This window comes from Leucoraja erinacea, chromosome 2 (assembly GCF_028641065.1).
Source record: "Leucoraja erinacea ecotype New England chromosome 2, Leri_hhj_1, whole genome shotgun sequence".
Taxonomy (NCBI): domain Eukaryota; kingdom Metazoa; phylum Chordata; class Chondrichthyes; order Rajiformes; family Rajidae; genus Leucoraja; species Leucoraja erinaceus.
In genome coordinates, this window is record NC_073378.1 from 32,156,802 (window position 1) to 32,174,940 (window position 18,139).

The following is an 18,139-nucleotide window of genomic DNA, read 5'->3' on the forward strand; positions in this document are numbered from 1 at the left end:
ATTGAATGGCAGAGTAGATTAGTAATTGTCTAATTGTTTCTTAAACATTACGATAGTCCCTGCCTCAAATACCTCCTCCGGAGGCTCGTTCCATTCACCCACCACCCTATGTGCGAAAATGTGACCCCCCAAATTACTATAAAAATCTTTCCCCCCTTACCTTACCTTAAAGCCTATGTCGTCTGGTTCTTGATTCCCCCACTCTGGGCAAGAGACTGTGTGCGTCTACCCAATGCTTTTATACACCTCTGTAAGACACGTGTGAAGTGAAGCGTTTTGGGAGGTCAAATTGAAGAGGAATAGGTTTAGATTGGTTTCTGAGAGGCTTTGGATAGGACAGGTTTCGGTGGGCAGCGGTCAAACACATGCAGGTGGGGCTAATGTAGTTGGTTTGTGTGGGCAAGTTGGGCCGAAGGGCCTGTTTCCATGCTGTATGAATTTCGGAAAGTATACAGTAAATGGCAGGATTCTTCAGAACACTGTTGTACAAGAAGGACTTGGAGCGCAAGTCCACAGCTCCCTGAAAGCAGCATCACAAGTGGGTAGGATGGTAACAGTGGTACATGGCATGCTTACTTTCATCAGTCAAGACATTGGGTATAAAAATCGGCAAGCCATGTTGCAGCAGTATAAAAGTCTGATTAGGCCACATTTGGAGTATTGTGTGTAGTGTTGGTCACCATACAACAAGGAAGGGTAAGGAGGCTTTAAAGAGGTGCAGTAGGGATTCACCAAGACATTGCCTGTATTGGAGTGTATCAGCAATAGTTTCTGTTCATAAATAAAAGGTGCAGAATTAGCCCATTCAGCCCATCAAGTCCACTCCGCCATTCAATCATGGCTGACCCATCTTCCCCTCTCAACCCCATAACCCCTGAAATCTGCACTAATCAAGGATCTGTCAAGCTCCGCCTTAAAAATATCCGTTGACTTGACCTCCACAGCCGTCTATGGCAATGAATTCCACAGATTCACCACCCACTGACTAAAGTCATTGCTCCTCGTCTCCTTCAGGACAGGTTGGACAAAAGATTGGCGGAGAAGTATATACTTGTGAGAGACAGAGAGACAGATATCAGCGTGGAAATTTTAAGACACTGGAAGGCATACATTTAAGGTGAGAAGTGGAAAGTTGAAAAGTAGACATGCGGGGCAAGTTTATTATACAGAGAGGGGTAGATGTCTGAACCTCTCTGCCGGGGAGAAGGTGGGAACAGATACGACAGCAGCATTTCAGGGGCATTAGATAGAACAGGATGGAGGGAGCACCATGTGCAGGCAGACAGGATTAGTTAGATTGGAATCATGGTTTGCACAGGCACAGTCAGCCATAGGCTCTGTTCCTGTGCTGTATTGTTAACAGAGCAATTCTTCACATCACGCAATGAATTGGGGTGGCACTACGGTAGAGTTGCTGCCTTACAGCACCAGGGACCAGAGTTCGATCCCGACTACGGATGCTGTCATAAATAGTAACTTTGCCGCATTGAGGCCGTACGTAGCGCCTCGACGCCGTGCGCAGGGTCTCGACGTCGTACGGCTAGCGCGTGACGTTGCGACATGATGCCACCGCCCGGCGTGCCGTTGCGTGATGACGTCACCGCCCAACGTCCAAATACAGTCGGCCCGCCTCCTGCCCAGCTGATTGGTGAGTATGATGTCAGGACCAGCCCCGCACAACACCATATGCCTCCGCCGATCGAAGTGGGACCGGCCCCGCGAGGCCGTACGCTAGCTAGATCAGCCATGATTGAATGGCAGAGGTCACTTGATGGGCCAAATGGGATTAGGAGAAAGAGCTAGATCAGCCATGATTGAATGGCAGAGGACACTTGATGGGCCAAATGGGCTTATTCTGCTCCCATCTCTTATAACATGACTAATCCAACACCCATCGCATGCATAAATGTAATTTTAAGCATCAAGTTACCTTAGACTTTTTGTTTGAGTGCCACTTTGAAAGGTCAGACCATGTTGTGTTTTTCATGTAGTAATCTCCTGGATGATAACTTTTAAATTCCTGAAAGTAGAAAAGTATTTTTACTATTTATGTTATATATAGAAGGCCGATTAGTAATCAGAAGTTATGAACATCGTGAAGAGAATCTTCAAATCATAGTATATCAAACTGATGAGGCTACAAAATCTTGCTAACTCAGCAGGTCAGGCAGTATCTATGGAGCAACATAGAACTGCAGATGCAAGTCTATACCAAAGATGGGGACAACGTTCTGGAGTAACTCAGGCAGTATCTCTGGAGAAATAGGATAGGTGACGTTTCAGGTCGAGACCCTTCTTCAGATAGCTTTAAATAAAAATAAGGGCCAGATGAATTTGGTTGCCTGCCCCTTTTCCGGGGTTACGTCCGTGCCCGGGTGGTACTAGAGAGGGACTATGCGCTGGTTCACGGGCATCCTGGGGATTTCTGGGGCCGCTGGGCACCACGGGGGAGGTGGAATGCATCCTTAATAAGGATGCGGAAAATAGTTATTTTACTTGTTTTACTTATATTGTGGTGGTGGGCTCGTTTTGAATAATTTCGTAATGCAAATAGAAACATAAAAAATAGGTGCAGGAGTAGGCCATTCGGCCCTTCAAGCCAACACCGCCATTCAATATGATCATGGCTGATCATCTAAAATCAGTACCCATTCCTGCTTTCTCCCCATATCACATGATTAAGAGCCAAATCTAACTCTCTCATGAAAACATCCAGTGAATTGATGATACTAAAATGGGTGGTTTTGCAGATAGTGAAGATGGTTGTGAAAGATTGCAGTAGGATCTGGATCGATTGGCCAGGTGGGCTGAGGAATAGGTGATGGAATTTAGTACAGAAAAGTGTGAGATGTTGTATTTTGGGACGTCGTACAAGGGTAGGACCTACAAAGTGAATGTTAGGCCTCTGGGTAGTGTTGTAGAGCAGTGGGATCTAGGAGTACAGGTGCATGGTTCCTTGAAGGTCGAGTCACAGGTAGATAAGGTGGTCAAAAAGGCTTTTGGCACATTGGCCTTGATCAGTCAGAGTATAGAGTATAGAAGTTGGGAGGTTATGTTGCAGATGTATAAGACGTCAGCGAGACAGCATTTAGAATATTGTGTTCAGTTCTGGGCTCCATGTTATAGGAAAAATATTGTCAAGCTTGAAAGGGTTCAGAGACGATTTACAAGGAAGTTGCCAGGACTAGAGGGTGTGAGCTATAGGAGAGGTTGAGTAGGCTGGGTCTCTACCGGTAGGCGGCGCGGCTCTGGCCAGCAGCGGCCTCTGCAGCCTGTCCGCGTTTTTATTATTTTCTGTCTGTGTTTTTATGTAGTTTTTGTTATTTTATGTTGGGGTGTGTGTGTGGGGGGGCGGGGGTGGGGGGAAACTTTTTGAATCTCTCCCTGCACTGGAGACCCGACCTTTTCTCGTCGGGTTTCCATTGTCGTTGAGGCCGCAACGAGGAGCGGCCTCCAACAGGAAGAAGCCGGGGACTCAGGTGCCGACGACTCACCGTCGCCGTCGCGGGGCTGGCCGAGTCCGGAGCGGTGGAGGAGCGCTGCTACTGCTGCTGCTGCTGCTGCTACCGGAGAGTCGGAGGCTCTCTACAGGTCTGTGGACGGCGGCGCCGGGAGCCCACGGCTCCCTGGGGGGAGACCGCTTTTCGGGGCTCTGCAACGGCGACTTCTCCCGCCCGAGTTGCGGGGTTGAAGAGCTCCTGGAGCGGGGCCTGACACCACTGCCCCGCGCGGCTGGAATGGCCGCGGACTCTGCGAGCGCACACCGGGGGCTCTAACACCAAGACCCGGTGTGCGACCTCGCACCACCCGGCGTGGCTTTAATGGCCGCGGGACAATCGCCATCGCCAGCCGGGGGCTATGACTTTGACTCTGACATCGGGGGGGAGAGAGTGCAGTGGAGAGATAAGTTTATTTGGCCTTCCATCACAGCTATGTGATGGATGTTTATGTTAAATGTAATTATGTTGTGTCTGGGGTCTATTTGTGTGTAATGTATGGCTGCAGAAACGGCATTTCGTTTGGACCTCCGGGTCCAAATGACAATTAAATTGACTCTTGACTCTTGACTCTTGACTATTCCTTGGAGCACAGGAGGATGAGGGGTGATCTTATAGAGGTGTACAAAATCATGAGCGGAATAGATCGGATAGATGCACAGAGTCTCTCGCCCAGAGTAGAGGAATCAAGGACCAGAGGACATGGGTTCAAGGTGATGGGGAAAAGATTTAATAGGAATCTGAGGGATAACATTTTCACACAGTGGTTGGTGGGTGTATGGAAAAAGCTGCCAGAGAAGGTAGTTGAGGCCGGGACTATCCCAACGTTTAAGAAACAGTTAAGACAGTTACATGGATAGGACTAGTTTGGAGGGATACGGACCCAACGCAGGCAGGTGGGACTAGTGCAGCTGCGACATGTTAGCCGGCGTGGGCTAGTTGGGCTGAAGGGCCTGTTTCCACACAGTATGACTATTTGACTCTTATTGTGGCAGAGAATTCCACACATTCACAACTCCCTGGGTGAAATAGTTTTTTTCTCAACTCAGTCTAAATGGTCTACCCCTTATTCTTAAACTGTGACCCCTGGTTCTGGACTCCCCCAACATTGGGAAAAATGTTCCTACATCTAGTCTGTTCAAACCCTTAAGAATTCTGCACGTTTCTATAAGATCCCCTATTGTAGTATTGTAAATATTTGAATAAATCTACTTTTGATTGTAGCCCCTGGGGACAGTGGTCGCTTCAGGCCGCCGCCACTGATAGGACGTGCTCAGCCACCTCTGGGCTCACTCCCCCTTCCTCTCACCTGCTGCCGCTGTTTCCTGTCGCCCGTAGCTTTTCCACTCCCCCGCTTGACCAGCGCCTCCTCCTCCTCCTCCTCCTCCCGTCGTTCGGTCCACTCGGCCTCTCTCCCACCCGCCCCCCAGAACACAGTGGCGTAGCAGAAGTCAAGTCAAGTCAATTTAAAAACTCTCGTTGACCAAAGTGCTTTACCTCAGTGCAGGTACTAACGTGCTACACACAGTGATGCATAGGTCAACAATACATACATAAATACATCCATACAGCGCTCCCTCAGAGGACCTCAAGAAACGCTTGTGAGTAGAAATACGTGTTAAGTCTAGACTTAAAGGAGTCGATGGAGGAGGCAGTTCTGACGAGAAAGGGGATGTTGTTCCACAGTCTAGTTGCTGCAACCGCAAAGGCGCGGTCGCCCCTGAGCTTATGGACCGCGGGATGTTCAGTAACCTCAAGTCGGCCGATCTGAGGGACCTGGAGGTGGAGTGGTGGGTAAGCAGATTTTTGATGTAGGTGGGGGCAAGCCCGTTATGGGCTTTGTAGACATAAAGAAGGATCTTGGAATTGATTCTGAATCGCACTGGGAGCCAGTGGAGAGAGGCCAGGATCGGGGTGATGTGGTCCCTTTTTCGGGTGCCCATCAGAAGTCTCGCTGCGGCGTTTTGGACCAATTGCAGGCGGGACAGGGATGATTGGCTGATGCCAGTGTAAAGGGAGTTGCAGTAATCAAGGTAGCAGGAGATAAATACGTGGATGAGCTTTTCGAGGTCGACGAATTGGAGGAATGGTTTAATTTTAGCTATCGTGCGAAGCTGGAAGCTAGCTTTTTTACCACAGCATTGACTTGTTTGTCAAAATTCAATGTGGAGTCAAATATCACGCCAAGGTTCTTGACGTGAGGTTTGAGTAATGGGGTAAGGCTTCCAAGGCTGCCTGCTATCATTTTGATGGAGTCTGAGGGGCCGAGTAAGATGACCTCAGACTTGCTCTCGTTTAGTTGGAGGAGGTTCTGGGCCATCCAACACTTTATATCCTTGAGGCAGTGCATAAGGCTGTGTAGATTAGATCAGTTGTTGGGCTTCAGTGGGAGATAGAGTTGTGTATCGTCTGCGTAGCAGTGGAAGGAAATGCCGTGCCTTTGAATGACTTGGCCTAAGGGGAGTATATACAGGGAGAAGAGAATGGGGCCTAGGATGTAGCCTTGTGGAGCCCCGCAGCAGAGGCTAGCTGGGGAGGAGAATGTTTGTAGAGAAACTCCTATCTTTGAGGTAGGAGACGAACCAGCTCAGGGCAGTGCCATCAATACCAACCCCGTACCGGAGACGGTCAATTAGGATGGTGTGATCCACTGTATCAAATGCTGCGCTGAGGTCGAGAAGGAGCAGGATTGCACAGTTGCCGGAGTCAATGGTGAGAAGTAGGTTGTTATGTACCTTCAACAAGGCAGACTCTGTGCTGTGGTGGGCCCTGAAACCTGATTGGAAATTTTCCAGGATGGTATTTTGCTGTGGTAAGGCATTAGTTGATTTAAAATTACCTTTTCAAGGACTTTTGAAAGGAAGGGCAGTTTGGAAATAGGTCTGTAGTTGCTAGGCAAAGTGGGGTCTAGGTTAGGTTTTTTAGGAGGGGCTGGACCACCGCGTGCTTGAAGCAGGTTGGAACAGTGCCAGTGGCCAGAGAACTGTTGATGATGGCGAGGATGCTGGAACCGGCTATAGCAATGACATCCTTCAGAAGGGCAGTGGGGACAACGCCGAGGGGGCAGGTAGCAGGTTTCATAGTGAGGACCAGTTTTACAAGGGAGGGTAGAGTAACGGGTTGGAAACAATCTAATTATAGAAGAACATAGAAATACCCTAGGTGCAGGAGTAGGCCCATTCGTGTGAAAAAAGTTCGAGCCTGCACTGCCATTGAGCTGTGATTATGGACTGATCATCCAACTCAGTATCCTGTACCTGCCTTCTCTCCATACCCCCTGATCCCTTTAGCCACAAGGGCCACATCTAACTCCCTCTTAAATATAGCCAATTAACTGGCCTCGACTACCCTCTGTGGCAGAGAGTTCCAAAGATTCACCACTCTCTGTGTGAAAAAAGTTCTTCTCATCTCGGATTTAAAGGATTTTCCCTTATCCTTAAGCTGTGACCCCTTGTCCTGGACTTCCCCAACATCGGGAGCAATCTTCCTGCATCTAGCCTGTTTCTATAAGATCCCCTCTTTCAATCTCTAAATTCTAGAGAGTATAAACCAAGTCTATCCAGTCTTTCTTCAGAAGACAGTCCTGACATCCCAGGAATCAGTCTGGTGAACCTTCTCTGCACTCCCTCTATGGCCTTCCTCAGATTTGGAGACCAAAACTGTACGCAATACAGGAACAGACCAATGAGACAGCTAGGTCACGAATGGGAGGGGAAATATTTGTCCTGATGTTCTTACCTTTGCTGGTGAAAAATGTAGTAAATTCTTCGCACTTAGCAGGGGACCCCGCAAAGCTGGTACTGGGGGAAAGACATATGACAGAGGTAATGGTACTAAATAGGACCTTGGAGTTATGGGCGTTTTTGGAAATAAGGTCGGAAAAGCATTGTGTTCTTGCAGACTTTTCTGCTTCCTGGTATTTGAGAAGATTGTTTCTCAGAAGTTCAAAGGAAATTAGAAGCTTATCAGATTTATACTAGAGTTGCAGCCTTGTGGCGCCAAGGACCCAGGTTCGATCCTGACCACGGGTGCTGTCTGTGTGGAGTATGCACGTTCTCCCCCGTTTCTCCGGTTTCCTCCAACATTCCAAAGATGTGCAGGTTTTCAGGTTAATTGGCTTCTGTAAAAATGGTCTCCAATGTGTAGGATAGAACTAGTGTACGGCTGATCGCTGGTTGGCGAGGACTCGGTGGGCCGCTGTATCTCTAAAACATAAAACTAAAAAGACTACACTACTTACCTCCAACAGTTCTTTGCAGCATTGTAGACCAATATCAGACAAGATCCTCTTCACCTTTTTCCTGGATTTTCTGAGAATTTCCAGATTGGTTACAGGAAGCTGATACATGTTTTTTTACTGTATCTGAATAAACAAAGATAACAAAAGCGATAATTGCATTAAGAACCACCTGTATTATCCATGTAGGAACCCAAGTCCAGCGTACAATACAAGTTAATGTCATAGGAGCGGAATTAGGCCATTCGGCCCATCAAGTTTACCGCCATTCAATCACGGCTGATCTATCTTTCCCTCTCAACCCCATTCTCCTGCCTTCTCCCCATAAATCCTGATGCCCGTACTAATCAAGAATCTGTCAATCTCCACTTTAAAAATGCCCAATGACCTAGCCTCCACAGTCATCTCCGACAATAAATTCCACAGATTCACCACCCTCTGACTAAAGAAATTTCTCCACACCTACTTCCAAAAGGAACGTCCTTTCATTCTAAGTCTAGACTCTCCCACTGGTGGAAACATCCTCTCCACATCCATTCTATCCAGGCCTGTCAATGAGGTCACCCCTCATCCTAAACTCTAGCGAGTACAAGTCCGGTGCCGTGAAACCCTCATGATGGTAACCCAATCATCCCCAGTGTGTATAAGAAATACACGCCAGGAGTTCTTAAATTGACAACAATACTCTTCACCACGATGAACATCTATCTCGCTATACATAACTTATACTCTGATCTTGTGCTCTTCCGCTTGCGTGGTTTTTCTATCTGCGCAAAAAAAAAATACACGATAGCGCTACGATTTTTCGCCATCTTACTCATCATTCTCCTGTGTTGCAAGTGCAACAAGTTTTGTTCTGATCTATGGTATATTTTAAAAGTTATTAAGGTTTAAAAATCTTAAAAGCCATGCATGCGCAGATTGGTCTCCTCTCCTGTCAGTCAGCGCCACGCAGATTGGTCTCCTCTCCTGTCAGTCAATGCCACGGCCGGGACAGCGACGCCCCTTCCTGCACCGCGGCCTCGCCCGCCTCACTCACAAACTCCTCTCTCCCCTCCTCACAGTAACTTGTCTACCGTCTCCCCCACAACCGGTGGCAGCCGTGGGGGGGATTCAGTGGAGGCCCTGGTCCCGCTTCTCTCTCCATCACTCGCCCTCGCCCGCCCGCCTTTTGCGGCAATAGTGGTCCCATCTACCCATCGCCCCAGGTGAATGGCTGGGGGGTAAAGGGATTGGAGGGGGGTAGGTTGGGGAGAGGAGGTATGGCGGGAGGGATGGTGTGACTGAGGGTAGGGGAAAGGAGAGGGAGGGAGAGGTGAGGGAGGGATTGGGGGAGGGGAGGAGGAGAGGGGAAATCAGATGGAGGGTGAAGTGAAGGGGGAGGGAATGCTAGGGGTTATGGGGAAATATACTGTGCCTGCGCAGATGGGGGCTGTGCATGAGTGGGTGAATATTGCATTGGGGGAACGGGTGAGTGGTGGAATATTACGTTGGGGGAGCAGAGCCCCAGGTATGTAGGTTAATTGGCTTGATGTGTGGGTAAATTGGCCCTAATGTGTGTAGGGTAGTGTTAATGTGTGGGGATCGCTGTTCGGTGGGCCGAAGGGACTGGGCCAAAGGTCCTGTTTCTGAGCTGCATCTCTAAACTAAACGATCAAATAATCCCACCACCCTCCAATGAAGCATCCCTCAACCTCGCCTATTTTGATATTAGTTTTATTCATGTCTTTCTTTAGTTTAGTTTAGAGACAGTGCGGAAACAGGCCCTTCGGCCCACCGAGCCTGTACCGACCAGCGATCCCCGCACATTAACACTATCCTACACACACTGGGGGCACTTTACACATACACCAAGCCAATTAATGTACAAACTTGCACGCCTTTGGAGTGCGGTAGGAAACCGCTGACCTGCGGGGTTTTCTCCAAGATCTCCGGTTTCCTCTCACACTCGTAAGACATACAGATTTGTAGGCTATTTGCCTTGGTAAAATTATAAATTGCCCCTAGTGTGTGTAGGGTAGCCTTAGTGTGTGGGGATCGCTGGTTGGCGTGGACGTTGTTGGCCTAAGGGCCTATTTCTGCGCTGTATCTCCAAACTAAATTAAGAAACAGATTAATCTCAACCAAAGGCTATTCTACCATCACAATAGACCACTTGTATATTTTGCAGCGTGCAGAAATTCTTTTGGGAGCATTTCCTCAGATTACAGAGCAGTATTTCCCCCCCAGCCACTATAACATTCAGTTAGCCTTCAATTTCTTGGAGTAATTGGTTGGAGCTCAAGTGTGAATAGAAGATCAACTAAAATAAGAGAGAGCAGGGAAAAGTGGTGAATGATGAGTTATTTTTGGTCGCAGCCCATTTAATCAAAAGCTTCCTTTGCCAATAAGCCTAAGTGCAATTACACTTCCAACCCTGATTTTCTCAAATAACTCTTTATCAAATGGCACTTCCCATTTAACAAAGCTGCGCTTGTCACCATTAATTTTATAGGCATTTTTCCCAGCATAATTTAATTTTAGTCCCGGATTATAAATCCACACACTCTCTCCATTTATAGACGGATTGCTGGATCTATCCTTCTTCTCCACTGGCACCAATACAAGCTTGGAAAATGGAGTCTTTGCAATTTCATTCCTCACTTTCCTCAGCATTCTAAGATGGATTCATTCTGGCCCAAGTGACTTCTCCTTTGCAAATTCGGACAATCTTTCAAGTGCATCCTCTGTTATTCTATACAATTGAATCTCTAGTTATTCCATTATAACTTTAGCAGGATCTACTTTTATCTTTGTTGAAAAAGACCCTTAGGTACTTCAGGCTAACACTTACTTTAGCTGGGTTAATTTTTTAGTCTACACTGTTCCAACCAAATAATAAGAACAAGGAACAAGGAAAGGGATGCTGGTTTCCTAAGTAAAGACACACAATGCTGGAATAACTCAGAGTCAGACAGCATCCCTGGAGAACATGAACAAGTAGCATCCAGTTTCATCTTTAACGTCGGGACTCCGCACAGTTTCGAGTAGTTCACTAAAGATTCTACCAACAACTAGCGAGCAGTCCTGATCTACTATCTACCCCATTGGAAACCCTTGGACTATCTTTGATCGGACTTTACCTTACACTAAACGTTATTCCGTTCATCCTGTATCTGTACACTGTGGACGGCTCGATTGCAATCATGTATTCTTTTTCCGCTGACTGGTTAGCACGCAACGAAAGCTTTTCACTGTACCTCGGCATGCGTGAAAATAAACTAAACTCACCAGGCAATGTTTTGGTGCAGGACCTTTCTTCACCCGGCAGAGCTACTGCGGAGACCCGGTTTTGATGCTGACTACAAATGCTTTTCTGTACAGAGTTTGTGGGTTTTCCCCGGGAGCACTGGTTTCCTCCCGCACTCCAAAGACGTACAGGTTTGTAGGCTAATTGGCTTGGTTAAAAAAAAAAGTAAATTGTCCCTAGTGTGTGTAGGATAGTTAGTGTGAGAGGATCGTGGTCAGTGCGGACTCGGTGGGCCGAAGGGCCTGTTCCACTCCGTATCTCTAAACTAAACAGCAGCGCTGTATACTTCATTTTCCTCTCATAAAAGGCTTCAAGTAGAAGTAGGGGACAAATCTCCTCTGAAGGTTTGCCATTAGCCAGTGTTTAGTGTGTAGTTGAGCCTGTAGCACTCTTCACCTGAAGCTTGCAGGCTGAAGTCTGAACAGAAAAATCAAGCATAAAATTTCATTCTGATGATGATTGTTAAACTACATGGGATGTGTAAACACTCGCTCTCTCTCATGGGCGACAATTGTGGGGAGATGTGGGAAACACCCTTCGGCCTCTCTCTCTCCGACCAATGAGGCGACAACACAATTAAACTGAAAAGCCATTCCTCAAAAAATGTAATTTTTAGTTTAGTTTTAGAGATACACACAAAAAGCGGAAACAGGCCATTCGGATGTCCCCATTCCTTCTCTCCAAGTGTCCGATCCGACCAACACACAACATAATTTACCCCTAAACATCCATCACATTAGCAAAAAAAATTATCTCTCCACTGCATACACAAAGTCAAAGCCCCCGGCTGGCGAATCGGGATAATTTTGACCCCCGCGGGGGCGCTCGCAGAGTTTACCAAAGCCAGTTAACCTACAAAACTGTGTAAGATGGAACTGCAGATGTTGGCTTAAACAGAAGATAGACACAAAAAGCTGGAGTAACTCAGCAGGACAGGCAGCATCTCTGGATATCACCCCCCCATTCCTTCTCTCCAGAGATGCTGTCTGTCCCGCTGAGTTACTCCAGCTTTTGTGTCAACCTACAAAACTGTATGCCTTTGGATTATCTTCTATGCCTGCCACTGACTACGTCCAAATTCATGTTCTAGGAGCAGAATTAGGCCTTGTGGCCCATCGTATCTACTCCACCATTCAATCATGGCTGATCTATCTTTTCCTCTCAAACCCATTCTCCTGCCCACTCCCCATAACCCCTGACTCCCGTACTAATCAAGAATCTGTCAATCCTCGCCTTAAAAATATTAAAGAAGCTTTGAGGAGGAGAAATCTTTGAATACATGTTTGTAGATCCTCAAGTGACAATTCAGGTTGATATGGAAGTTTTGACTTATAGGATGCTTGCCTTTATTGGCCAAGGCATAGAGGGCAAGAACACAGTGGTGATCCAGGCTGTAGAAAATATTATTCGACCATAGCGCTTATAGTCAGTGATAGTGTGGAAGAAGGCCCTTCAGCCCAACTTGCCCACATGTGTTTACAACATAGGAAGCCATTTCAACCTCTTGAGTCTATGACAGACTACAAATCAATTCCAGTCTCACACTAACCTATTCTTCGCCCATTCCCAGATACTGCACCCACCAACACACCCAAGTGCAATTTACAACAGACAACCTGCATGTCTTTGGGATGTGGGAGGAAACCAAAGGAATCCCAAGTAGTTACATGAGACGAATAGATTGGGCAGATGCAGTGTCTCTTCAAGAACCAGAGGATATAGCTTTAAAGTGAGGGGAGGGGGTGAAGATTTCATAGGAACCCGATGGGTAACCTTTCCACGCAAAGGGTGGCAGGTGTATGGCAGGAACTGACGGAGAAGCTAATTGAGGCAGGTACTATTGCAACGTTTAAGAAATATCTAGACAGGACAGTGGATATGGTTTTTGGAACAAATGCAGGCAGGTGAGACTAGTGTGGATGGGACATGTTGGCCGGTGTGGGTAAGTTGGGCCGAAGGGCCTGTTTCCACACTGTAAGAGAGGAGGTCATGATTGAAGCAGCATCATTGGAGCAGTGATGCAGTATCCGTATTAGCTGCATCACTGAGCTGGCTCTACAGTTTTAGGCCACACACCACAAGAAGCTTGCAAGAACATAAGAGGGACTACAAAGGATGTATCTAGCCAGGTCTTGTGAATGTACAGTTATGAGGTAAGACATAGCAGGGTGTCGTTATTTTTCTCTGAAACCAAGGAGGTTTCATTGAGGTGTAAAAAAGCAATGAGTAGCCTGAATAAATAGGGTGCCGTTATTCACGTTTTTCCCTTTATCACGTATCTATACACTGTGGATGGCTCGATTATAATAATGTATTGTCTTTCCTCCGATTGGATAGCACGTAACAAAAGCGTTTCACTGTGCCTCGGTACACGTGACAATAAAATAAACTATGTTCAGTCTGAAGAAGGGTCCCGAACTGAAACATCACTTATGCATGATCTTCCAGAGATGCTGTCTGACCCGCTGAGTTACTCCAGCATTTTGTGTCTATCTTCAGTGTAAACCAGCATCTGCAGTTCCTTCCTACATTCTCAGGTTTCAACGCAGCTCCGACTTGCATTTCACAGATTTAATGTATCTTTGATTTCTCTCCCCATTGATACTGCCCAATCTTTTGCCTATTTGCACTTTATTTCCCCCCCAGGATTTCAGCATCAGCAAAATGATGCTTTTGGGACAAGGTGGCCCATAAAGGATAAATACTGGCAGGGTGAGCAGTGGTAGAGCTGCTGTCCTACAGCGCCAGAGACCCGGGTTCGATCGTGACTACGGGTACGGTCTGTACGGAGTTTGTACGTTCTCTCTGTGACTGCGTGGTTTTTCTCCGGGTGCTTCAGATTCCTCCTACAATCCAAAGACATGCAGGTTTGTAGGTTAATTGACTTCTGTAAATTACTCCTAGTGAGTAAGATGCAAAAATGGGACAGCATAGGACCAGTGTGAATGGGTCGGCGTGGACTCAGTGGGCCAAAGGGCCCGTTTCCGTGCTCTATTTCTAATATGCAAGCACTAGTGGCGACCAAAGATAGACACAAAGTGCTGCAGTAACTCAGCGGGTCAGACAGCATCTCTGGAGAAATAGGATGGGTGAGGACACTTCTTCAGACTGAAGTCTGAATATTATGGTGGAGATCGATAGGTTCTTGATTAGTCCAGGTGTCAGGGGTGATGCAGAGATGGCAGGAGAATAGGGTTGAGAGGGAAAGATAGATAGCAGAGTGGACCTGATAGGCCAAATGGTTTAATTCTGCTCCTATAAATTATGAAGGATCCCGACCTGAAACGTTACACCAGTGCTTTGCACTTATCTTCGGTACAACCCAGCATCTAAAGAAGGGTCTCGACCCGAAACGTCACCTATTCCTTTTCTCCAGAAATGCTGACTGTCCTGCTGAGTTACTCCAGCATTGTGTATCTATCTTCGGTGTAGACCGACATCTGCAGTTCCTCCCTACACATTTCATCTGCAGTTCCTTGTTTCTGCTAGTGGTGACCAGTTGCCCCAATTGGCCTGTCTGCACTGAATGCAATTGCAGTGCCACATTCTGCATCCCAGGCAAAATGATATCAATTGAACCTCTTTGTAATGCTCTTCATCATGTTCACGATTGCAACAAGCCCATAAGTTGCAGCATCTCTAACTGACCTATGACAAATGGATTATCAAATCACACCACTCATTACAATAAGCTCCTGTTACCACGGAGATACATGGCGATCCTGGATCAGCAGTGGAGCACAGGCAGAGAACAGGTACCGAAGACAGAAACACAATGTTGGAGTAACTCGATGTGACAGGCAGCATCTCTGGAGAAAAGAAATGGGTGACATTTCAGGTTGAGACCCATCTTCAGGCTGAGAGTCAGGGGAGAGGGATACATAGAGATATGGAAGGGTAGAGTGTGAAAACGAAACAAAGAATAAATACCATCCGATCGCTTGGATAACAATAGGCTGCAATGCTGGAATGAAACATGGCTGCCTCGCCAACAGTCTGTCTGTCCTTTCTTTCTTTTGTGTTTAATAGTATGTGTTAAATGTATGTTTTTAGTGTTCTTTAGCTCGTTTTATGTGGGGGGGCGGGGGAAACTTTTTCTAATCTCTTACCTCGACGGAGATGAGATTTTTTTTCCGTACCGTATCTCCGTCCGCACTGCAGCCTAACATCGAGGAATTGGCGGCCTTTGTTGGAGACCGTCTTTTGAGAGCTCCATCGCGGGTGCCTGCGGAACTTTAACATCACGGAGCCCGCGATCCCTTTGCCGGAGCTCCAACCACAGGTGCTTGCGGATTTAACATCACAGAGCCCGCAGTCTCTGGCTAGAGACTGACTTCAGGAACTCCAAGCCGTAGGAGCTTCGACCACCCTGACACGGGGGGTTCCATCGCCGGCTGCAGGAGCTTCGAGGAAAATCGCCCCGGCCGATGGTTCCACTGGCCCAACCGCAGGAGAATAAAGAGGAAAATTTGACTTTTTAGCCTTCCATTACAAGGAGGAATGTGGGGAATCCACTGTGGTGAATGTTTATGTTAGCTTTTATGTAGTTGTGTGTCTTGTTGCTTTTTTCCCCCATATGGCTCCATGGTAAATCGCATATCACCATACCTTAATTGGTACATGTGACAATAAAAGACCTTTGAAACCTATAAAAGGGCAGTCCGAGACATCGGCAGGGACATCCCAGGGAACAGCCATCGCAAGAAGGAGGAACCTAAGCTCGAAGCTCAGAGAAGACTACCCCGTACCAACAGAGTGAATCTGACCAATTCATTCATATGGGTAATAGCTGACTCCAAGTCATGAGTTTTGTGATTTTGTTTAAGAAGTGAGAAGTTGAAATAGTAAATTAAATGAGAAGTTATTAGAAGTCAATTATTTTTGTGCATGTTTAAAGTTACTCGAGTGTTAAAAAAGAATGTTGTACTAATCTAAACTAAACTTTGGTTTAGAGTCTTGTTCGACACGTCAGTTGATATCCTATAGAAGTAATAGGGTCAACAGATACTTGTAACTAATCTGCTTCCACCTAATGCTGAGATGAGTTTTGACTGGATATTAACAGTCGGTTTACACTTCTGACTTCCTTTTCTCCAGAGATGGTGCCAGACCCAACGAGTTACTCCAGTACTATGTTACACTTCTGACTTGTTGCTCATTCAACCTATATCTGTTTCCTATTCATCTGAATACATAAAAATTAAAAAGTCAAAAGGAGATTACCATAGAAGATAGACACAAAAAGCTGGAGTAACGCAGCGTATTAGGCAGTATCTCAGGTGAAAAGGAACGGGTGACATTTCGAATTGAGACCCTTCTTCAGACCAGAAAAGTCGCCTATACCTTTCCTCCTGCTGCTGCTTGTCCCACTGAGTTACTCCAGCTTTTTGTCTACCTTCAGGTTAATCTAGCATCTGCCAATTATCATCGCCAATTACAAGCTACTGCAAGCTTTATTGCAATTGTGAAATGTTTTATCGGTTCGAATTTCTTCCTCAATTCTTTCAAACTTTGTATTAACCACCAGTGCAAAACACAAATGGTAGGTATGTTACAAAACCTACCTGAATCGTCATTGAGAATCTGTCCCAGGCCGTGTGCGCGATTTTGGCGCTGTTTAGAGGGGGCGGGTTGAAAACACGATTTTTACTAGGCTGTTGCAATCGAAAATGTTCAGCCTAGTAAATCACTAACGAAAAATCGTTGAAAGACCCCGTCGCAAAAGGTATTATTAGTTTTTATGGCCTTGTACAATAGTTATAGTAGATTAAAAATCACTCTCTAAACTCGCGACCTCTCTCAGCCCCAGGGTTTTATAAAGCAAACAATTAAAGGTATGTACCTTATTTTTACATTAAAAGGGGCTTCTTAAGAACCCTGTATGTAAAGTTTTCTATAGCGAGTAGTTCATTTTGGGCTCTTTATATCCCGCAGTATTTTTCTGGGCATTTGAGGGCACAAATCCAGCGCAATGTGAACATTCTAAACCAGCGCGTTCACAGGAACCCACTAGAAAGCAGATTTAAAATGGACTTTAATTTACAGCAATTGAACACTAAATTCCTTCCATTTGGCCTATAAATTGATGTAAATTAGATTTTAAAATCATGTTTTATTGTGAATTATTTGTGAATATTATTTGGACACTTAGGCTATTTAAAAATGTTAATCATTTATTAAGAAATGGATAGATGTTTAGATCTAGTAATTGAAGTTTGAAATTAGCTACAATTGGGTAACTAACTAATTATATGCTTTAATTTCAGGTCATCCAAGTAAGATTATTTTATATTTGTTTCAGAATGGTTCAATCTATGATAACTGAAAATTTCATTCAGTTCTCTTAATTTTTAAGACGGTTACAGGCTTTTGACTGTCCATGATCACAGCTTTTTTGTTATGTCCATAGAAAATCAATAGGGAACAAGATGCTAATTTCCGAGTATGAAAATGGCCATAACATTTTTATTACTTGAGATATGAAAGTGAATTAGGTGTCAAATTAAACTTACTTTTATGCTTTATCTGATGGGATAAATTGCAGACTTGATTTTTTAAATCTCAAAATTTTGTAACATTGCTACAAACGGCAACATTTGCAATGAAAGCACATTAATCCATAACAAATTGAAAATTAAAGTACACACAAAATGCTGGAGTAACTCAGCGGGGCAGGCAGTGTGATGGGATTCAAGAGTTCTCCCGAGTTTCCCCTGATTTGAACTTGGAGAATTACGGTAATAGCCGCTCGTAGGTACTCGGAGCTCTCGTGGATATTTTTCAACATGTTGAAAAATCTTCACAAGTCTTCACGAGCTTACCGCGTTTCCCGAGTACCTGCCGTTAGTTTTACGAGCCGCTAAGAGATGTCCCGAACTCCGACGTACCCGCTACGTACATTCTACGTGCTTACCCAATTCAATTCAATTCAATTCAATTACCACGAGTTTGATTTTTTTTTTTAACTCGGGAGAGCTCTTGAATTAGCTCGTACAGTGGGACAGCCCCTTGAACATGCAGGGATTTGGGTAATTTGGGAAATGGCAGGTGTCTGTGAAAGACTGGGCTTCACTGATAGACAATACATTGCAAGGTGCTGTAGACCCATGTGACCTA

General features: G+C 45.8%; 1 protein-coding gene across 2 annotated transcripts in view; it reads right to left on the bottom strand.

Annotated features, from left to right (window-relative positions):
- LOC129708595 (activity-dependent neuroprotector homeobox protein 2-like) overlaps window positions 1-18,139 on the bottom strand; it is a 34,911-nt gene that overhangs the window by 10,905 nt on the left and 5,867 nt on the right. Inside the window, exons 2-3 of one of the 2 annotated variants that reach the window (XM_055654426.1) lie at window positions 7,738-7,860; window positions 1,931-2,020 (exon numbers count right to left, since the gene is read on the bottom strand). In XM_055654426.1, coding sequence (XP_055510401.1) covers window positions 1,931-2,020; window positions 7,738-7,845 — 198 coding nt within the window. In that variant the 5' untranslated portion in view covers window positions 7,846-7,860. Of the gene's footprint in view, window positions 1-165; window positions 248-1,930; window positions 2,021-7,737; window positions 7,861-18,139 lie in introns of those variants that run through there. The other variant, XM_055654432.1, reaches the window with a different exon arrangement.